Source organism: Rousettus aegyptiacus, unplaced genomic scaffold, assembly GCF_014176215.1.
Source record: "Rousettus aegyptiacus isolate mRouAeg1 unplaced genomic scaffold, mRouAeg1.p scaffold_m13_p_1, whole genome shotgun sequence".
Classification (NCBI taxonomy): Eukaryota; Metazoa; Chordata; class Mammalia; order Chiroptera; family Pteropodidae; genus Rousettus; species Rousettus aegyptiacus.
In genome coordinates, this window is record NW_023416284.1 from 158,929,224 (window position 1) to 158,953,572 (window position 24,349).

General features: G+C 33.9%; 1 protein-coding gene across 6 annotated transcripts in view; it reads left to right on the forward strand.

Annotated features, from left to right (window-relative positions):
- LAMA2 (laminin subunit alpha 2) overlaps positions 1-24,349 on the forward strand; it is a 485,514-nt gene that overhangs the window by 280,763 nt on the left and 180,402 nt on the right. For 4 of the 6 annotated variants that reach the window (XM_036217753.1, XM_036217800.1, XM_036217769.1 and 1 more), the window contains exons 16-20: positions 3,067-3,120; positions 3,331-3,444; positions 7,671-7,798; positions 16,138-16,224; positions 23,316-23,527. In XM_036217753.1, coding sequence (XP_036073646.1) covers positions 3,067-3,120; positions 3,331-3,444; positions 7,671-7,798; positions 16,138-16,224; positions 23,316-23,527 — 595 coding nt within the window. The remainder of the gene's footprint in view (positions 1-3,066; positions 3,121-3,330; positions 3,445-7,670; positions 7,799-16,137; positions 16,225-23,315; positions 23,528-24,349) is intronic. The other 2 variants (XM_036217836.1, XM_036217858.1) reach the window with 1 other exon arrangement.

Consider the following 24,349-nt stretch of genomic DNA (forward strand, 5'->3'; position numbering starts at 1 on the left):
AATCTGTTTCCTCCTTAATATGTGGAAATATTAACTACCTTATAGAAGTCTTTATACTTTCATTTAGCTCACAGATATTGATGACCATCTATTTTGAGACAATCAAGACCCAAGACATGGATGGTAATGTGTGAACAATACAGATACTGTCCTTTCCCTCAAGGACAGTACATTTAGTGGAAGGCTAGATAGTATGACAGTAACTAAATTTTTTAAAAATGTGATAAATGCCATAAAAAAAATAGAGTGCCTCAATAGTGGTATTGAGAATGGGTGTAGAAAGGTTAGAGGGAAAGGACTACATTATAAACCATTGTCAAGAAAGACTCTCTGAGGTGGTAACATCTAAACTGAGTTTAGGATCACCTATGTAAAAGGACCTGGTGAGGAAGTAGGATAGAGCTTGAGGTCTGCAAGGACCTGAAAGGAGGCAGGTATGGCTGGAACTTAGTAAGCAAAAGGAAAAGTGGCATGAGGTGTGATTAGAGAAGCCAGATCACTCAGAGCTTTGCTTATGTGATAAGAATTTGGGATTTATTCTAAGTGCAATGGAAAATTATTAGAAGGCTTTAAGCTAGGTGTGCCATGATTGAGTTATATTTTTTGAAAAGTTATTTTAACAGTGTGAAGAACATATTGTAGAGGTCAAGAACAGTAAGAAGAAGAATGGTTAATGTGCTATTTTGGAAGAACACAGTGATAATCACAGTTTGTGTTAGGATGACAGCAGGGGATATAGAAAAAACATGTGTTTATTCTATATATATTTTGATAGTAGAACCGGGAGGACTTACTAATAGATGACATGCCAAAGAACTGAAAGAAATAAAGCATTTAAGAGTGAGTCAGATTACTAGCTTGAACAATTGGATATAGTACCATTTACAGAGCTGGGGAAGAGCTGATGGTAGAGGTGGTGAGCCAGCAGTGGGAAGGATCAACGGGCCCTTTTAGAAATATTAGTTTTGAAAAACTTGTAAAGTGTAAATGTCAATGTACAGTTAGATATATATGCATGTCTTGAACTCAGAATATCTGTCTGGTTTAGAGATATGTATTTGGAAGGCATTATCAGCTATGTGACTGCATAAAATTACCTAGGAGAAAGTGTGATCAAAACAGAGAAAAGTCAGTCCCCAGGAGTTCCTGACAATGAGAAGTAGAGTCAAAAAGGGGACAGAAAAGAGATAGGACAGGAACTTGGGGACTGAGATGTCATGAAAACTAAAGAAGAGTATAATGAGGGAGAAAAGAATCAACTAAACCAGTGTTGATAAGTCACATAACATTCAATTGTAGAATTGTCCACTGGATTTGGCCACCTGAAATTTGGTGACACAGACAAGAGTAGTTTTGATTGAGTGGCGGTGGCACAAGAGAGGTTAGGATAGAATGAAGAGTAAAAGAGAAGTGAGCAAGAAAGACTTTTAAAAGTAGTTTTATGAAGAAGAAAAGCAGGCAGGTAACTGGAAAGTTATGGGATATTAAGGAAATAATTTTGTCATTTTTGTTATATGTAGATCATATTTTTGAGCTGATAGTATTGAGCTAATAGAAAAGAAACCTGTGCAGAGAGGTAATATTGCTAAGACAATAGAGAATGGGATACAGGTTACAAGTGGAGTGATATTCCTTTGAAAGGATTAGGAACACTGCGTGGCCACCCACATTATTTCAGAGGGGAATATGGCAAATGGAAATAAATACATGTGCTTCTGAACTTGATAGTGGAAAGATGGCTTCTTAAAGCTTCAGTTTTCTTTGTGACTAGTGAGATGAAATCACTGGCCAAGAGAGAAACAGAGTTGGCAAGTTTGAGAAATAGAATGTGGTATAAGCAACACATTTGCAGAGTATAAAAATAAAGCATATTAATGACAATCCTGTGAATATTTGTCCTGAGAAGAAAAAGTCAGTTCTCTCTAGATTATCAACACTTTTAATTTCTATTCCCTTCTGGATGTGTAGCTTCACCAGTTTTTAGAAATATATATTACAAAAGAAAATCTTTTCTATAATGAATCTAAGTGGCAAAAATTTTAATGGGGAGAAATTAGTAAGAAGGAATAGAAAATTGACACCTTTTTTTTTGTACTGCCCAAATTAAGAGGAAAGTTGGTTTTACTTTCCTTTCAAATATGAAATATTGGTACATCTTTTTTTTTTTTTTTATGTGTTTGTTATTGATGTTCAAACTTAGGAGTCCTTATATCCTGAGGCAGAAGGAACATTTCTAACAACACACAAGTCTATATAGTTTATTACTTCAGTGATTTTTCTTGTTTTCATCTTCAACTGAGGGGGAAAAAAAGGCCTTTTTATGATATATTATGTTGTAGCTAACCATCTAGAAATATGGTAAATAACTCACAAATGCAATTATAACTTGAGGGGGGTCATAATAGAGGGCAGCAACATTTGCACCCCTTATTTTGCATCCGATCTAGTTTGTAGTAACTCCCATAGAAGGAAAACTTAATTGAGAGTAATAGTGGACTTGGACTAGGAGCTGGCATTGACACACAGATACTCTAAGACCCAAATATTCTTTTTAATCAAAAGTCTGTTTTTATGTGATAAAGTGTTTCCTACTTTACAAAAGGAATGATGAAAATGATTAATATGAGTTCTAGTAGAATACCACAAAACAAAATATTAAGAGAACATATGGTAAATAAATTATAAACTATTTTTTGCAAACTGGAGAAAGCATAATAGGATGAAGGAAATTCAGAATGAAAGATATGAATTATACGTGTGTAGAAGTCAGCTATGTATGCGATCAAATGTAAGAGTGGGACGCTATCTTTCTTCCAAATGATTGCAAGGATTTTCTGAAAATGATGGTTTTAAAGGCAGTTTATATGTGAGAAAGGTGCATATTGAGAAAATCAACATTCCTTAGGATGCCATTTGGTGCTAGAATAGGCTAAGGTTTTCTTAAGAATCCTTTTATGTCAGCTGCTTTTTTCAGTACTTTTCTTTCTAATTTTCCTGTCTGTACCTTTTACTTTGAGACTGTCACATTTCAATTCTTTATATCTCTACTTTATTTTACCATTTCAGAGGAAACACCAAGCTAATGCTCCCTCTAATCTCATTCCTGCCAATAACGCTAAGGTCAGTATGAAGGCCGCCTCCGCCACCCCCCGCCCACCCCCACGCATCTTGAGGAAGCGCTCTGTAGCAATGTTTCAGTAATGTCAAAGCTTTGACAAGCACATTTGCCGAGTTTGCTACGTAAACATTTTTCTTTATCTAAAAAAAGACAAAAAAATAAACTTTTAAAGATACCTCTGAGACTGACTTGAAACCTTACCTTTTTTCCAGTCATGTTGGCCTAGGCACAGACGAGTTAACGGCACTATTTTTGGTGGCATCTGTGAACCTTGTCAATGCTTTAGTCATGCGGACTCCTGTGATGACATCACCGGAGAATGTCTGGTAAGTACTTTCTTCTTTGGGGGTGCTGACTGACAAGGCTGAAATCAGCTCAACAGGCCCTGAAATTCAATTACTACCTGTGGGAACTTAAACACTTGAGTCAACAAGTGATTTGACACAGATCTTTATATCTAACTGAGTTGGAAGTTGAAAATGCCCTTTCATATGGGCTCTCCCTCATAACAGATATTCCGAAGTGTGTATTCATATTACTCTATGAATCGAATTAGGATCAGATACATTAAAATAAAATAAAACTAATGACTGAGATATAGGTCTACCACGAATATATATGGCTTCAATTTTTTCCATAAATCTACCAAAAATAGACTATACTTCTCCAACAGGAAATGATTTTATCTTCATAATAGGAAAGTGAAATATAACTTTTGTAATAGACATAATTCAGTTTTTTCACATACTGCATTTTTTAAATTTTAAAATGTCAACATTTAACTAAACACAAAGGATCATTTGTAGATTCAAAAGTAATAGATATATTCAGTACATATTCACCAGAGCTGCTTATTTCTACTTTTAAGTCTGCACTTCAACCAGAAAATAAAAAAGCTCTACAGAGGACAAAGCCCTCTCTATCCTGCTAAGGAGCCTTGGATTGGAGAATTACACTGACTAGGCCATTCTGATTAACTCAAGGGCATGTTAGTTTTATATTGTCTGACATGGCATGAAGCTTGAAACAACACTTCTCATTTCATTAGTCTTGCAGAAACACAATTTGAAATGGTGCCAATTTAGGAAGATATCATACTCTTATTTCTCTGTAGAATTTAAGGCAGACTCTGTTCTCTGGATTTCTTAATGTTCCCTCTTTCTCTTGTTCATCCCCTGTACCTTTTCTTCTACATAAAAGCTTCTAATAAAAATCCAAAATGAAAATTCAGGGCTTTCGTTTTAGTGTAATTTAGCATTTAGGTTTATCGATGCTCTTTCTGCTTCTCTCTATAAGATTTTACATAATTGCTTTGCAGTATAAAGCATGATAGCGTTAATTTGTAGATTTTTCTAATGGCATTTTTATGAATATAAAAAATGAAGTAATTTTTACTTTAATTATACCGTAAATCTTTTAAAATGTACGTTGGGAAAAATATTGAATTACCTTGAAAAACTTTATTAACATGCGATAGGATATATTCAGATCAAAACTGACATGGGTTTGCTTTACTTAAACCTTAAAAGACAAAAATAAATATATTACGATGACAGACTTATGATGGTCACAATAGTATCATTTCATGTTAAACTCATTAGTATTAAATAAGATCATGTTTTTGGCCCATTTGGCTTTGTGATGTTTCTAAAAATGAAAGTCCTTTATTTAGAATAAAACAGTTTTCTTCAGCATAATTTTGAGTGGGAGAAGGAAAGGAGCAATGATTATTTGACACTTTCTACTAATGAAACCTAGCTTATGGAATGTTTCATAGACAGGGAGATAGAATGCCCCCTTTACATTACAGAGGTAATTTTAAGGAAACAATAGAGATTTTGATGATAGAGACAAAAGCTGGTGTTTTGAGGGGTTTTCATTGTGGCTGATAAATAGGCAATCATGTAAGATTTTCTGGAGACTTTCAACTGCCTTTTATCTGAAATGGGATTGATAGATAAGTGCTGATGTTCCATTTTGAGCACATTGATTCTGATAAGGTCCACAAAGAGAAAAATACGTGAATATTATACACCAAGAGCATTCTTGCTATTCAGTTGACCAACACTTTAGCTCATTTTTTATTATTTGCCTTTTTTCCTAGTATTAATCAGATGACTTATGAAATTTACAGATAAACTGCTTTTTAGTTTGCCTGGCTTTGTAATCTGATTAGACATGAACTAAAATATATTTTGGATATCAGATCAAAATCTAGACCTCTGTTATAGGGTGGACCTATATGAAAAAGTCATTTTAACTCAAAGTGCATTTGAAGTGACCCAGGAAACATCCAAAGCCACATGGGAAGATTGTATAGTTGCTCCTTTTCATTGTTCTTGTGATATGTGATGTGAACAGATATTTGAAGAGCACTTTTGTAGTAGGACACCTGTGTAAAAATAACCAACACATCAAAGTAAATCTTTCATCTTTTGATTTGGATTTTCGTTATATCATTATCTAATGTTGGTTTATAGTTTCAATTGCAAAAACACTCAAGTTTTAAGATTAATTTATTATTTCTATTAAATGAAATAAGACATTAGGGAATGTAAGAAGCCTCTACATGTTTCTTTTAAATCGGTAGTCAAAGAACAGCGTCTCCGGGTTTTACAAGGTTTTCAGTTAAGTTTTAGAGACACCATTTCCAACAAGCTTAAGACATAATCAGCATTATAATCTTATTTTTTAAAACCCCTAAGTCTTTAAAGGTATAATTTCGATTGTGTCATTATGACAGTAGGCAAAGAACATTGCAAGAAACATGTAATTTTTTAGTAATAGCCAACTTTAGCTAGACTTGAAAACTAAAAGGAACTAATATGAAGATAAAATCAGAGAAAAACCTTTCTCCAAATTGATCCATGCTTTGCACATTCTATCCAAATATGCTATTTAAACAACTGTTGATAGTGAAGTTAACCTCTATGCTATCTTTGAAAAAGGGCTACTAGATAAATTTGAGACAGAATTTAAAATACCTTAAAGAAAAACCTATTTTCAAGTCTCCCTAGATACTAAAGAATTACCTATTCATTTGTGGTCGATGAAACTGTCGAGATTTCAGTGCTTAAAAACTTCATAAATCTTGGGCTTTAGCTCCCTCAGTTTACAGAACATGTGAAGTTCAGAAAGTTAAGTGATTGGATTTTAAATTAATACCTTCTACTCAATAAAGAATCTGTCTCACTCTCCAAGGAATTTAATAAGTTATGTTCAAAAGTGTTTATTTTATTTGTGTATTTTTTATTAAATCCACTTACTAAAAGTAATTAAAATTGAGCTTCTTTAAAATATACTGAAAATATACTTTAAAATATACTGAAATAAATAGTAATTCAGACTTTTCATTAAATTAGGTAGGCTATCCCAATGATCATCAAATTAATAATAAATTTTTACTTTAGCTTAAAATTAATTTATATTTTAGTCATTTTCTCTACATATTTGGTTCTGATCATAATAACAAGGTATTTGTACCCCTAAGCTCTGATGAATTCTTTTCAACATGAGAAAAAAATTACAGTTTCATATGCTTATAAAATTAAAAATGTATTTCAGTCATAATAAATTCATACTGTATGGTATTTAACAGGCACTAGATAAGTTTTATTGTACCATTGGAGACTGAAAAAGTTATATCTGCCTGATGCCAAAAATCATACAAATATTTCTAATTGTGCAATTGGTAACTTTACAGATAATTCCATTGCTTGATTAACTGGACTGTTCACCTCTAAACTAAGCTAGATGAGTTTTGTGAACACAGCCTGAATTGATGGGTGCACTTTAATTAACATGAAGAAATCAAGATATAGATTTTTTTTTTTAAAGGACCTGGGTCCAATAAATACTAATTGACATAAAAATACATTTTGGTTTAAAAAAATAAAAGTGTAAGGGAAATTTTATGTCTCTTGTGATTTCAGTTTATATTAATATACATTTAAAATTTTTAAGTATTCTCATTGTTTAATTATTCGTCAAACAAGCCCCTCATAAATGTAATAATAAATACATTAGTGCCTCATCCAAATCATCAGAGTCCACTGAGGTCCAAATTAATCTCTGAAGGAAGAGGGCTATAGTCCCAGAGGATTTGTGTGATTATTCATAGTTCTCCTGAAATTAACAGTTTTAAGCTGAACAATTGAGTTTTACCTAGAATCAGTTACACTTTTCATTGAACATATTTTATTAGAGCTCTATGACTATACATACATACACATATACGCACAGTCACGTGTACTTCCTTAAAAATATTTAAAGCTAAAGAAAAAAGGAAATAAGATTTCCATTATGAAATAAATTATAATGAATTTCAGTCATCATTTTGTAAGTGTGCCTCTGCTGTAACTAGCATGTAGTTTGCAAGCTAGATATTAAATTAACTTTCAGTGCTATTTCCCAGCTGTAAAATTGACCGTTTAATGTGGAAAATTATTCTTTTTAGCAGGGAGCAGACTAATGAATCTGAAGACCTATTTTAAGTTTTTATGTTGTTGCTTGAGACCAAAATAACAAACTCGAATGTGCATTTCTTTCTTAGAATTGTAGGGATCATACAGGTGGCTCATATTGCAATAAATGTCTTCCTGGTTTCTATGGAGATCCTACTAAAGGAACCTCTGAAGACTGTCAGCCCTGTGCCTGTCCACTTAATATCGCATCCAATAAGTGAGTAACAAACTTATCTCTCTAATGAGTTGGGCATCCAGTTCTATAAGTGCATTTTTATATAGAGTATACCCTTTCTCTTGTCACACATAAATAAATAATAAGTATATGCGTAAATTTCTCAGAAGGTAACATGAGTTTTTCTAAATATAAAATATTTAAAGTTATGACTATTTATTCTGCAGAATTCTTAATATTTTAGCTGTATTTTTGGTGATTTAATATCAAAGAGCCAGAACTCAAATAGCAATTCTAAACTAAATTCAAAGAACAGACATATTTTATACAAACACAATCATGAACACACACACATATATTCACACTGTGATAAAAATACCATTAACATAAATGGTGCTCTTTTGGGTCCCAGCCTCACACTATTTATTTTTAAATCTTGGGCAAGTCACAAACCTCTCAAAATGGTAAAATGAGATCAATCTAGTGGACCTTTAAGCACCAGTTCTATCCTTTAGTTATCATAGGGTTTATCATATTATCATATAATGTCATATTATATATGTTTATCTTATCAAAAGCTATAGTGGTATTACAATAAATTATATGACTATTGAAGTATGGTTGATAATTAGCATCTTATTTGACATAAACTAGATCTTGTAAAAGTTTGATGAACTTCACACAATTTTTCTAGTCATCCGGTTTACTTCCTTTCTTTTTACTTTCCTTCTTTCTTTCTTTTTTTTTTTTTTAAAAAAGATTTTTCCCTTTTGTTCACCTAGACTAATAAACTCTTAGAGAAAAATTTTAAATATATATATATATATATTTTTTTTTATCTGCCTCCTCCCCTTATCTTTTAGGGAAGTACTCTATTAAGCTGCTCTAATTCAAATTCCCTCAGGGCAGCAATCCTTAAGTAAATACCTAAGAAAGAAAATGAAACAATTTTTTTTTTAATGGAGCATACTATTTTGAACCAAAGTAAATATTTTTTACTGTAAAAAAATTGTAAATAACTATAATTTTAAATAAAAGGAATTTTTTTTGAGAACCCCCTCAAAGGTAAGCTTGGTGCTTAATAAAGTTCATATGATAGTATGTATTTTCCAACTATTTTAATGTTGTAATAATGCTCATATAGCAGAATTTTTGATGATTGTTTAATAAAATCTTTTAATGTGAAGGTGTCAAGTTGGTTATACTCTGAAGTCTTACCCAAGAAACTACTAATGAAAATGGACTTTTGTTAGTAGAGTCAATGGATACTACAAGCTAAAGACTTTGAGAATAATTCTGTCATTAAGTTAAAAAGTCCTCATTGGAATTGTGCTTCTTAATCTTCAGCTCACATGAAACCCTGGTCCTTCTGGCAACAGCTCTCCTTTCGCAAAATTTTCCACGTTAGTCCCTGGAAAAGAAGAGAAAGAACTAACATTTAATAAAAATCAGACTACATATTCTAGGTATAAGGTCAAGCACTATATTTGGTATTAGTTTATCCACTCAAACAAGCCAATAAAGTGTGTATTATTATCCTCATTTTATAGATTTTAAAAAAGATTCCGAGTGAGAAAATAACAGTATGGAACCAATTCTAGAGCTAGAATTCCTTGATTTAAATACTGAGTTTCATACTTTCTAGCTGCATGACTCTGGAAAAGATGCTTCTCCTGTGTCTCAGTTCTGTTATTATTGTGATAATAAGACCATCTCATAGGGTTATTGTGAAAATTACATAAATTAAAATACACAGAGCACCTAAAATAGTAATCAGACATGATAAGCCCCAAACAAGGACTGACTATAATGAAGTAAATTTTCAGAGTCATAAAATATTAAACTATCAGTGTTGAAAGTTTAAATCCATGTGCTTTCCAGTTGCCCATACTCTACATTGAGACTTCTTTAACAAATACACTGCATTTTAAGTGATAACATCACAAACAATTAAATGGGAAATTGGATTATTAGTGATCAAATCATTCCAAGAGTTTAGGGCATGAGTCTGGGTGGGCACACAACTATCAGAGAAGAGGAAGAAGATAAAAGAGAAATCTACTGCAAAATAATAAATATAGGAAAACAAATTAAATTCCTTCACGATTAATGGTTAGCCAGCCCTATGTCGACTGTAAGATGACACAAAATGTGCTCTCTGGCGTACTTGTGAAGTGTTAGATCATGCAGTAGAGCATCTACTTATTCACTATAGCTAATTGAATTCTTTAGAACCGTCTAATATGCATGAAACACACTGTTCAATACTATCTTCCACTGAAGAAAGCAAAAGAATTGTGTCTATCCATTCATTTGTATTGCACTCTTTCTTGGCTAAAAAGTCGTAGGGACTATCATAGCTGTCAATCCAGTAGAGATGGCCATTTATAGTACCATGTTAATCTTAACCTAATACATTTTTGAAATTATGTAATTGATTGAATTTGTAGAGCTTATGGATTAATCCTCAAAGCTGACCAACAATAAAAGCAGAGGGGCCATTAGGGAAGAACTTTGGGTTATTAGAGGCATTGTTGGCCCAGCCTTCTCAGTTTCCTATGCTTCTACCTTAATAATGGATTCCAATTGTGTTCCTGAAAGGAAAACGAGACAGCAGGCATTAAATACCATCCATCAGTGCCAAAGGGATTGAGGTCCCAGAGGCCAGTGATTGTATTTCCTAAAGTATGTGTATTCCAATTTTATATAATTATGTACATCTTGATTAAAAAATAAAGACAATTCGAGACAATTCAATAATGACCAAATCAGTTACACCAAGTATTTAAAGGTGGTTTCATTTACATTAAATGATTATTAAATTATTAAGTATTAATTTTATTCACATAAGTAGAATTGGGAATAGAGCAGTAACATTTTAAATTCCAGCTTTTAATGTGGTGTTTTTATAGTAGAAAACGGGCACAGTAACAATCCATTTAGTTAAAAAAATCCTAGAAGTTTGTTTTCAGAGTTATAACATCTCTTAAATTTAAAACAACTCGGAAAATGAACATAGTTTACTGCAAAATTATGGTGAGAAAAATTAACTCTAATAACCTTAATTTTTTTAAATTACTAGATAACGAGACACTTAATGCCTTAAGGGAACCGTCCTTAAAAAGTTTTTAAACAGTCATTACTGTTATAATTTGAGTTAGAAATTCTGTGGAATAAATTTAATATATTGAATATGAATATGTTGATATGAATATATGAATATGAATGCATGATATCCATATGAATATATTGAATATCAATATAAGTATATTGAATCTGGAACTCAAAAGATGGAATTTGAATTTTCACAGGTTATTCAGAAAAAAAAAATCAGCTAAAGGTTGCTGCAATCTTCATCTAGAAGTGTAAAGCGTAGTGATGGTTTTGCCTTGATGATTTATCTATTTAATTCCTGGTCATAAATCTTATAAATCATAAGCATTCTGGCTCCAAGTTTTTTACGTAATATTGCTAAATAAATCAAATGTGTAGGGAGATAGAGATAGATTGGTATACTTATTATGATGTATAGATACAGACAAGCATATACTATTTAAATTATACATATGTATCAACTTCATTAACGATTTAGTGTCTGGTCTTTGCTTAGCTTTCTCATCGTAGTGATGTACATATTCTAGCTATAGACTGTAACTAGGCAGTGAAATTTATATCTACAGAAACAAGTAAAATGGAAATATTTAAAATGTTTTATATTCATTAATTTCTGGCTTCACATAGCTTATAGATGAAATTTTATATGAAAAAGACATAATTGTTTGCCCTTGAACATTCAGGATGTATTTGAATAGATAATATTATTAAAATCATAGATTTTTTTATCAGTTGTATAATAAAAGTAGAGATATTTTTTGCACAAGACTGGACAGAGGGTAGGCCTTCAATAGGTTCTATCTACTAAAATTTTTGTAAATACTTCTTTGAATGCATCAAGAATTCTAAAATTTGGATTTCTGAAAAAATGGAACACTGCGAGATCCGACTTTTGGGCTCACTCAAGTGTCCACATTGAATTATTGTTGTTAAAATTAGTAGTTACAATGTAGAAATATTATTCTCTAATATTCTAAGGCAAAAAGTATTTTAAAGAAACATTCAGCAACGTTCTTTAGAAATTTTAGTGTGTTAGATATTTTAGAGCTTTCCTACACATTCTTTTATGTCTATACAGGCAATTATGATATATTGTACTAGTTCCGTTATACAAGAAGGGAAGACTAAACTCCAGAGAAATTAAATGCCTTGGTCCTGATCATATGGCTTGCTTGTGGCAGAACCAATATTAGAACCCATATGTTCACCTCTCTGTGCTTCTTCCAATGGGGCTATAGAAATAAAAACAATTTCAGAGATACTGAAGAGAAGCAAAGGGAAATTAATAGAAGTTAATAATGGGCAAACTACTGTAAATGTTCATTGTAAAAAAAATGACTCAAGGGTTTGGCAAAAGTTGTAAAAAATGACTCGAGGGTTTGGCAAAAGTTATGCTAACTCAAATGTAAGGAACTAAAGCAGGACAAGAAAGTGCAAGTAAAATTATTTAACAAATAAGTAAGTACCTTAAAATTTAAGCAAATCAACATACTTTGGCAAAAACTTTTAAAATACTAAATCACAGCTATGATTTATTGTGCCACTATGCTAAAAGTTTGCTTTCATACTTTTTCAGTATAAAATGCTTTAGTAGGTAGATCATCTCATTTTGCAGAATGAGAAACTCATGTTTAGAGAAATATAGTATCCAATGACACAGAAAATAACCCAGTACTGATTATAAAACCTGTATGTGGTCGTTAAATCAGATTTCAAAGTGTTCAAAAATAACTAAAGAAATGTGAGTTTCCTTACCAGTTCTTCTAAGAGTAGGTAAAACAGAGATCACTAAACTAAAAGAAGAAAAAACTTACGAAGAAACTTCAAAAATTTATGTGGCCCAAACCCAAATCATGAAGTGAATGAATTTTTCCTTCATTTTCCTCCTCCTCTTCTCAGTCCTCTGCTCCTTTGGCAATTAGGTTCGAACATCCTCATTACCCTGACGCCCAGCTTCCTCGCTGACGCTTCGCAGCATCTCATCCCTTTGGGTGTCTCTTTCCCTGCTCAGGTGTTCTGGATTACAATTAGTTAAAAAGATTCCTGCTTCCCTATCATACATGCAAACACAGTACATGCCCTAAAATCCTAATCCTCATGATGGAATTGTTATGTCCGTGACAAAATGAGTAGTTATTTCATATCACATCACAGTCCCAGGAGACAGTTCAGCTCCCTCTTGCATTAGCTGTGAGAAAGCTCAAAACCATATGTTTACCTGCCACTATGAAATACCTTACGAAATTCATTTTGCGCTCTAAATATACGCTTGATTTTATATTATTTTTAGTGTTTCTTTCTCTTTAAACTTATTGTATCATTTTACTTTAACATACATATTTTGATAGGTAAAATTAAATTCCTTTTGGAGCAAGGCTAATTGTATCCATACATATGTGTTTACATACATAAACATATATACATATGTTCACATACATAGTCATACGTATATACACACATATATATATAGATCTACTTATAAATTATTCATTGTAAGTATAAATTCTATGTTCAGCCATTAAAAAGGACTATTTTCATGTGTAAATCCTTACTATGTAGTCCAGAAATTACTTCTCTTCTATTTGTCGAAAATGCTTGCTGTTCTTGGATCTCTAGTGTCTTCTGTGGCATAGAATAGATAATTCGGGAAGCAGAATACTCTCTCTGCCAGTGTAGAGCTAGCCAACTAGAATTAAATGACATAATCTTGGAATCACTTGAGGTCAACAATGATCTTTCAGTTCCCTCTTTCTGTCATGGAACAGTTAGCTTCAAATTTTAGCCAAAATCAGTGTCAACTTGCTGCCTTTGCCAATCCAGATTCTATAGACATGTTTTGTTTTCTGTGTATTCCTCATTCTTATTTTATTTTTGGTGTTGAATACCATCTTCTCCATAGCTATGACTGTAAGTGTAGTAATGGAGTGAACTATCAGTTCGTGTTGTTTAAAGAATATTGAAGCCCAAATACAGTTTTATGTTATGAGGACATTTTATTTAAACACATCATTCCAAGTATTTATATCACCAAAAGTTCAAACTTACTTAATTCTCATGAGTAGGTTGAATGCTGGTTTGTTATTGAGAAAAGAGAGCATCAGATTAGAATTCACAAGTTCTGGATACCATGCTAAATTCTCCTGGCAATGACCTTGGGCAAGAAAAATTATCCCTGACCCAACCAGCTGATAAAATTTTGGAAAAATGTGATAAAATTATTAGCAAAATCACTTAGAAAATATAAAGAGCTAGTTAAATCTAGTATATTATTGTATCACTTATTTTTTCCTGAAAAAAGTATTGATTTTTGTCAGTGACAGCATTTTAATCTACTTCTGTCAGCTTTAAGTGATGCATGAGTATATTCAAGAATTTGAAATCTATTGTATAAATACTTTTCAAATGTTAGGATCCTTTTCAAATACCTTTTTACATGGCTTATTGTAAACCAATTTAGGATTTTTAAAAAAAAGTTGATGTGGTTTTCTTTCAATTACTGTAGACCCACATGAATGGGAAACCTAAGGCTACTATTTAGTCATTCTCCATAGATGATGAGATAGTTATAGAATGGCAACCTTAAAAAAATATGTACACGTATTCTAGAGATTTGTCAAAATCCAGTCCTTCATTTTATGTCTGAAAACAATAGCTGATCATGGAGTGAGGAAGGGAAAAATCCTGTTTCTTTTCATTTTTACATGTGCCTCTTCTCTTCAGTGCAATCATGCTTCTGTCAAGAAAATCACCCACAGTGAGCTCCCTTTGGGTGACAGGTGGCAAACCACAGGCTGCTTTCTAAAAGATGGTTCTATTCTCACACAGCGTAGGCTGGGTGTGTTTTCGTTCTGCTGTTCATGGCAGCCACCAGAACCCCTTAACATGGAATCTTTTATCTGAGTACCATTTGTGAACTCAAAATATCCCAGACCAGGCTTCCTCCCCTCTTACCCCAACAGATTTAGACCTCCCATTGAGTTGAAATGTCTAAAATAATAGAATGACTTGGTCCTAATAGCTTGCTACTATCAAAATAATAAGAATTATTAAATCTTTAAAGGACTACTATCGGTCAAGCCAAAGAATACTATCCAAAAATAGTACTCATGATCAGATCTGCACAAGTTAAGAAAGTGTTCCAAAGTCATGCAAGCATCAGGAGTGGAACAAGCCCAGGAGGTGCAGTGTTTAATTTGTTGTTCGCTCTTTAATTCATTTAGCTAACAAGCAAGCTTCTATTGAATTGTCTTGTCATATGTAATAGAAAATAAATCTATTTAGGGAAGACATAATGGAAGAAAGATTAATTGAGGGCATTTTCTTTTAAAGTGGTAGAGCAGCAGAACTCACAGAATGCAAAGTGGTTGATGGCTCTTCAGAGAGCCATGATGTCAGTCTCAGGATAAGTGTTCATGCATGAGAGGTGTCTCACGTGAGGCAAAGAAGTGTGGCTGGAGTTGACCATGTCGTTGAAAGCTAAAGCTGGCACGTAATTGCTCTGCTGTTTCTGGATTGATGTTCAACTCTGTTGGTTCAGACCCACACTGAAAATGTGTGCAAAAGAGGTAAATTTTGGAACATGCTAGAAAATGAAAAATGGCAAGGCTTTTGTTTGTTTTCTGTTTTGATTTTATTATAAGTTTAAGTAGAATATTCATGCTTGATCTCTTCTGAAAGCTTTTTGGAGGATTCCATCTGTGTAAACCACGTGCCCATGAGCACACGCGGGCAGCAGCCTGCTCACAATCGCTCACTCTCCCTCCCTCCCACTCTCCTTCCCTTGCCCTTTTCTCCCACCCATGGTGAAAGGGGAAAAAGTGAGAACCCTACCACCACCACCATCACTACCACATACTGAGTTTCCCAAAATCTCTAACAGATTTCTCTGGGAGGCTTCAAATTCAGAACGACTTGGCTGGAGAGGAAGAATATGAGGCTATATTTTGCCAGGCCTGGGAATCCATAAAAAGGAGCAGTACAGTCTCACTTGTTACTGATGAGCACAGACCGAGAACAGTCAAAAGTCAGTTAATAACATGTCACATGAATATTGCTCTCCGCTGGGCTATATTCACGTCTGCAGAAATAGCAATGTCATTTCATCCTCGACTGGCCAGATCCTAATCTCCGTCTGTGAGACGGGAATGACCAGCCTGTACCTTTTTGTCACAGCAGTACTGGAGAAAGAGAAATGAAAATATGCTGCTAATGACTTTGTGTATGTGCTTCTTCCTTGTCCCTGTTGTTCCCCGACAACATCAACATAGCTTTAGCCCGACGTGCCATTTAGACCGGAGCCTTGGATTGATCTGTGATGAATGCCCTGTCGGGTATACAGGACCACGCTGCGAGAGGTAAGCACACACTACACTGTCTTTCAAAATGATTTCTACCTTGGGAGTTATAAAACCACAGGCATTATCATCCTTTGCACTACCCCAGAAAAGCTGCCACACTCAGTGAGATGAAATAAAGTGTCTCACCATACTTGTCAAACAAATGCATTATATTTTTGTAGTTTATTTATTCTCTAGAAATTCCTCTATAAATCTCCACTCACTCAGAGAATGTTTGATTAATGTTTTAATCTTAAAGGTTAAACATTAACCTACAATCTTTCTAGAAAGTATTACTCAAGTGGAAAGTCATGAACTTTAAGATTTATCTTACTGTCTACGTTAGCACCATTTATTTTTCATAATTAGCTTTTTGTCCTTAAAACATGGCTTAAATGTGTAGTTCATAGTGTAGGAAGTGGTTTTTAATTTACCTTAAATATAATTTGAAAATAGAAATAAAATGTAATTTGTTATCATGATTTATATCCTCTTCTGAGCACTTCTATGCCCATATTTTAATTCCTGTTGATTTTACTAGGCTGCTTTGCAATAGAACCATAGATATTACTTCATGTAATTTATGTGATTATTTTTTCTTCCTAAAATCTTTTCAAAGAAAAGGTTCTGGATTTTAGTTTCAATATGAAAATAGTAAAGAATTCTCCCTTGATAACATTGACAAACACACTACCTTACCTCTTTGGTTTTCGCACTGAAAATAGTCTCCTTTGCTGCCATTCCTGGGGGTTGGGAGGGGTGGCAGAGGAAGTGACCTCCTTTCACCTATCATCACCAAGGCTAACACCACAGAGGGCTATTTCTGCCTATCTTTTCCTGTCCTCTTGGCAGACATCACCCCTATTTCAACCAGAGTACATAAAGTTAATGAAGCAGGATCCAATCTCCCAGAGAGAATTTAGCCAGCCACTAGCAACTTGTGGACAAAGTCCTAATAACAGTTTCTAGCAGCAACTAGTGCTATTTGTGAGTATGGTAGCATCTGTAAATTAGTAATGGAAGAACAGAACCGAAGTAGGGATTTATTAGCCATCAAAAAACTGGAGATCTTTAATCGTGTTCTTAAAAAAGAGGGCATGTGTATATTACTTACTATAATAGCAGACCATATCATTGCCAAGATAGCTTTACGTCAAATTCCTAACCACCACCATCCCCGCCCCAACCTCCTGCTGACTACAAGCAATTTATTTTTTTAGCAACTGGAAAATGACAGCTGCTTTGTCATACAAAGCCATTAAATCCACTTATCTAGGTGATCATAATCTCTGATGTATTTATATTGCTTTCATTCACGCTCTGTATTTTCTATACGTCTTAGACAATAGTTTCTGAACCATATACAATTTAATATCTTACATTTTATTTAACAAATATCTGTTTAGCAACCATCATGTGCTAGGCACAGGTCTAGACATAGCACACAAACAGATGCATTATACAATCCTTGCCCTCAGGCAGCTCACATCTTTAATGTGGGTGAGATGGTTGAATGTGTTCTAGAAAGAATTCTAACCTGGTTAATAAAAATCTCCAAAGAAAATAGTACCTGACAGAAAGCATGATTTTCTGTCTAAAATTTTTATTAATCTGATTAAAAGGAAGATGGAAACATGCATATACAGTTTATCACATGGCATATCTTATCTCTAATTCAAGATTTTCAGTCAAAAATAATCTTAAACTATTATTATAAAGAAGATGATAGCTTATATTTTTCTAGCCAGAATTCAGATTAAGATTTTCTGGGAATATTTAAAGTTTACTATTTCTTTTTATTTATATAAACCAAAAAAGCCCATTAATTGGGTCTAAAATATTCAAAGAAACATTTTTTGAGATGTGAAAGCTTCAGTGGAAAGGAGGGGGAATAAAAGTCAGGGTAAGGAAGAGGTACTAAAATCTTGTAATCAAAACTATTCTGTAAGTGATTGGTATAATCAATTGATTCACATCATCTTCATAAAATCAGCATTAGAAAACTAAAGCAGCATTTCCCAAACTACGGATGTTCTTGGAATAGAGTTCTGTAATCACATAAGTTTGAGAAGTATCTTTTAAAATGTTAAAAGTTCTGACATATCCTTGAGTGAAGAAATTTGTTCAATTGTTTTAACTAAGTGTTTTCTAATCTTATGTGACCATACATTCCCTACTTTTATTATATTGTTTTTTATTATATTTCAAGAATGCATCTTAGACTATAACTCAAGTAGACAAGAGTTGTAACTTTATATTCTTTATCTCAATTCAATTTCTATTCTGATACACAATGAGCCATTTGTAGGAGCTGTGAGAGCTTGGGAACATAATCTTAGTCAAGTATACTTTAAACTTACACAATGTCATATGTCAATAATATCTCAATTAAAATTTTTTTCCTCTCTCCTCCCTATTTCCCAGTTTTGCACGAAAATTCTGACAAGCTTACTGAGTACCACGACCTGAATGCTTGAGAGAGAGACAGAGAGACAGAGACAGGCAGACAGAAAGACAAACAGGCAGACAGCCTGAGACTTTGATTGTGTGTGTATTTTGTGTAGTGGCCATATGGTGGGGCCAGCCAGAACTGAATAATTGATCCAAGTGTGTTTCTGCTAACCTCTTCCTTTTCCATGTCCTCCTGATTTCCTTTCCCTTCAGGTCTAATAACTCTGTGCACTCTTTTCACACCCCTCATGGGGCACAGTAATCATTCTGCTGCTTCTGTTGCACCTTGCGGCCATCGACATCTCTATTCTCATCACTTTTCCTTCATCTGCCTTTCCACCTCCACCATATTTTCTCTTCGAAGACGATTTGCAGGAAGAGATGCCATGTTCATAGAAATGGCGACTTTTAAAGCTCAAAGTCCAAATTTTTTTGTTTCTGCTTTCTTCCTTGCCAGATCCCTTAACCCAGTCATGTAGCACAAGATGGTTGTGCTGCCTGAGTTGAGAGAATGAAGAAAAATCATGAAGAAGAGGGTGGTAAAACAAGATATGACAAAATATCAATGGCTATTCTGTTACATGTAGAACGCTACTTACAATTTTGGGAAATTTTTGTGTGGGGCCAAAGTATCCGTACCTTCAGATATCACTGCTTTCCTCTGACTGAGGAATGTTTTAAACAACAACAATAAAAAGAGAGTCAGGGAATGAGGTATTCATCATGGAACTTTGCTAAGATCCTAGGCTTTTATCACCTGGACAACAGGAGAAGAAAATAGAAAAACAAAGAGACGGTATCAAGAAAGGCAAAAAGGGATGAATGTTGGATCAAAAAAAATCGAAAAGAATATGGAGGAAAAAAATGTAAACTAAATGCTGACGATACCTGCTCTAGTGGACCTTAGCTACTTTCAGAATAAATGTGTAGCCTCAGCAACATATCAGACTCTATGGAGAAAGGCATTAAAAGGATGGGGGCAAGTTCACCCAGTGGGATCTATAGGGCCACATGAAATTTAATGGCATACTTGGAGCCCTTAAACTTGTCCCCTCCCTAGCTGGCTAACTTTTAACAACCCCTCCCTAAGTGAGGAAAGAACGGTCAAAGTCAAATCTAATTTCACAATTGCTACTGAGAATGCAGAAGGTATTTGGATCTATTTGCTGAATTAAAATTTGGAAAATCTACCTATAATTTTATCCGTAATTCATATTCGATGTCAGAGAAGTTTTTTTGTTTGTTTGTTCATTTGTTTGTTTGTTTATTTCAATTCCTAAATTCTAGTTAGATGTTCTCTGCTTCAGAAATACCTGACTCTGAATCAAATTTAATTGCCATCTGATCACTGTGTTGGTGAGAATTTCTACTAATGCTTAAGTCTCCTTGAGTCCTGGATGCAGAGCATGGAGTGCAGAAATAAGAAAAGAGAAACACTTATACTTACTTGGTAGTAACACTAACAAAATGGTAACTCTAAGTGTGATTTGAAAAGGCTGCTCATGTGGTTTCACAGTGTGTGCACTGCACAAAAGTACTCAGCTAAGGGGCAGATCAGGGGCTCCAATCCAGTGTGGCCTCTTGCAGATACACTTGCTGAGCTGTGCCTAGGTGCCCCGCTGTGTCCACCATTTCTTCATTTTTCTCCGTATGCCCAGAGAAGACCTTTATTTTTCCTATTTGCAGAAGGGTACCGGATAAGAAGGGTACCGCTCCTCTGCCTGATCAACTCTTAAAATTCAACTCTATCATCCCTAAAATATCTTTAATTAATCCTAATCTGAGTTGATTGCCCTTTTCTTTGCTTCCACAACAGTATTTGCTTATCTCTAGTAGTCCATGGTTACTTTTTAAAGTATATCTTTCTTCTTCACAGACTGTAGTTTAAAGACTGTGCCTTATTTATATTAGTATTATGGAAAAAGTGCTAACTAGGTGTTCGAGGAAGGGCAGCAGTAGAAAAAAGCAAGAGTTTTTCTGATTTTCTTAGGGAGATTGAAGCATTGTTTTCAGTCTATAGATGAGTGAAACATGACCTACAAATTTTAGCCAAAAGTTCTTGAGAAAATGATGGAGTAGAATGAGATAAAAGTCTCACAAATGTTGCTTTCTTCTTCTTATTATTATTTATCTCCACTTCTGCTTCTCTCTCTTCCTCCCTCCCTCCCTCTCTTTCTACTTCCCTCTCACCCTCTCCCTATCTATAATCTCTCTCTTCCTCTAATATTGTTCCTACATCATCAATGGAAATAACCATATTACTTAATTGCATGTGTTAAGTCCCATCTATATTTAAAGGATCTCTTTCTAAAATGTTGCAATTTGATTTGAAAAAGTTAGAAAATGTGGAAAGCAACAGTGACTTTGTTATATCAAGATGTTCTTCTATAGCAAGGCATCCAATAAACTCTGTATTTAAAAATGTCCTCATCCTGCCTCGCGTATGAAAATGAGAGGAGTTAAGATTTTAAATTCCAATTAGCTTTGGTAGGGTGAAAATCAGAGAAGCTGGAAAGGTCTGAAGGACTGTGATTATCACTAATTTTAATTAGGTGACTCCAACTTGATCAGAGTATAAAACACCATTATTATTAATAAAAGTTATATGATTAGCTGTGTTGTATTCACTGACCTTAGAATCACTTTTTAATTTGAATTGAAATATTTTACAAGTATCTAAGAATCCTGTTTTATATACAGAAACACACATACATTAGTAATAAAACCTGAATGTGAACTTTCAATAAAATGGCATATGAATTATCTCTCAGGTATATTCAATAAGTATTCTTACATGTCCTATGACAAAAAATAAATAAATAAAAGACAGGTGCTTCTTCAGTTTCTCTATTATAGCTATTTTCTCATAGACTGAGATTTTATTATTATTATTATTATTGTGAGAGAATTTTGGACTTATTAAATTGGTATCTATGTTAAGAAAAATCCCCAGATCTTGTTATATAATGTCATCTCTCCTGAGGGCAGTAAGTCATTTTGAGGAATGTGATCTGAAAGTAACGATCATTGTATATTGTTATTCTAGTGGAGCAAAGTCACTGTCTTAATGGTAAACAAAATGAGATGTGAATATATGTGGATGTGATCATAAACTCTGAATATCAAGTAAAGCAAGAAGAATTGGGTTGAAATTCAAAAGGATCTTTCTGTTAACTTCGTCAAATACTACTCCTGAAGGGATTGTGGGGGAATTTATGCACTAAAGTATTAGTTCATATTTTACAATAGAGAATTAATAAGCAATTATATTTATAGGTGGAAGTGTTTTTCTAAACAATATTCATTCATACATTCCCAATTTATAAAATATTTTGTGAATATGATTTTAAAGTAATCTCATTAAAAACATAACAAAAGGTTAATTCTACAAGATTATTATGGAACCTATAAATGTTCTAAGAAACTTAGAATAATCAACATATGTTATCAAGTTAATGATTTTGCACTATTATTGCAATGTGATTAATTTATCCTGGTATGATGTACTGTATTTAAACCATTTCTCCTCTGAATAGTAGAGAAACTTTCTCTGCACAATGACTTGCACATCTGTGAGGACACGAACATGAAAGTGGTATACTATAGAAGTTGTAGTCTCTCTCATTTTTGTTTCCCTTCAATTTTGACCTTTGCTGCAAAAGACTTTTTGTTTTGCAAAACTGGCACAGATAATAGAGCTGGCCTGGCTGTAAGATTTCAGATGCACTGTTTTGTTTCTCTTTTGGCAAACATGGCTTAATGTAAGGTGTGAGCAAATGTAATTGAAAGAGAAGACAGAGCAGAATATAAATAGATGCTTCCTATAAAGATGTCTGTGTGCATCTGTAACATGAAGTAGCATGTAAAGAACCTAAATATAGAAAAAACGAGAAATTTGATACTACTTAAAAAACCTTCTTTGCCATGCTTCATAAATAAACAGAATTTTGTTTTTCCAATGATATGTAAAATAGTGTTTATTCCTTTAAAAAAAAAAAAGACCTAGAGTTTGCTAATATGAGTCATGGGCACAGTTAAGCATTTCCTTCGGGCATATTACCATAATATACAGGCATACCTGCTTCTCAGTCAAGACTCTTCAATGAAAATCTGCCTCTGTGTGCAGAGATACCCATAACTCCCACCTAAATAATGAGAATCTTTTGAGTTATAATTTTCTATTTAATAAATTTTGAATTCTCACTACCGAATTTCCTTGTGAGCCTGTTTCCTCATAACAAGCTCTTGCTACTACAACAACAACAAAATGTGAACCTTACATATTTGTACAGAAAACAACAAATTAGAGTAGATACATAAGATGTGTTGTACTACAAAGGCTTTTCAACATGGACCTGGATTCCTCTAGAGTGCTAGCTGCAGATTTCTTATTATGCTTTGGTCCCGTCTTCAGTGCCAGTAACAAGTTTTTTTCTGGCTGAAATCTAATTACTAGTGGAGCTGGCAGGATTTCATCTTGTATCTACACTGCAGTTGTAGAAAAACATTTTTTTTTAATCACCTTGCATTTGAGAAAAGAAGCAATTTAAAAGAAAACATATCCTGGGAGAGAGGTAGTATGAAAAATATATAAGCATTGCCCCGATGGGTTTCATTAATTCCTCCCAAATACTCACTGATGAAATTTTTTGCCTTAGGTGTGCAGAAGGCTATTTTGGACAACCTTCTGTACCTGGAGGATCATGTCAGCCATGCCAATGCAATGACAACCTTGACTTCTCCATCCCTGGCAGCTGTGACAGCTTGTCTGGCTCCTGTCTGATTTGTAAGCCAGGTACAACAGGCCGGTACTGTGAGCTCTGTGCTGATGGATATTTTGGAGACGCAGTTGATGCAAAGAACTGTCAGCGTAAGTTCTGAACTATTGATGCCCCTGACACAATTGATGCATTGTACCTCAAAGTACCAGATGAGGGATTGGAGAGTAGGAAATTATCTGTAATACATGTATGAGAGACACACAGCCCATACACAGAATCTGCATATTCTAAAAACTTTCTTTTTACTACTAGCGTAAATCCTTTCAAAATTGCTACATTGTTGAATTGCCATTGTTTTTTCTGATGATACACATATTTCTCTTTACATGTGGAATGAAGATTTTGAAATACACTTATATCCATAGCAGGAATGAAGAAGTTGGAAATTAGGCAAGGCCTATTTATTGTTTATCTCAATTCTAATAATTTTCTTGAAATAAATGTATCTGCCTATATTATTTCATTAGTGCCTGTCAGTATACGTTAGTCTGTATTGTTTTTATATGTAAACTTTACATTCTTGCATTTCATCATAGGTGTAAAATTCTGCCAAGATTTTTACACGCTGGCATTTGTGATTGTTGAGTGATTAACCTTCACCTTGGGACTATTCATAAAGCACTATTCCTGTTATCCTTCCACAAAATTTGCTATTGTAGGGCTTCATTCATATTGGTCAGTACATCCCTCCCCTCTCTTCCCCCTCCTTAGCTGTATTATAGTGCTGTATAGAAGTTCCAAATGCTTTGTATTAGTAGTAATACAATTTGCAAGGGAGGTCTCGTACTGGAGAGTCACATGGAATGTTAGTCCATGTTAGAGCTGGAGTGTTTCACACTGCCATCATCAGCTTCATCTGCTGTCGTGAACATTAGGCAGAACAAGTTAGGATACCGGCATAGCAGTTCACT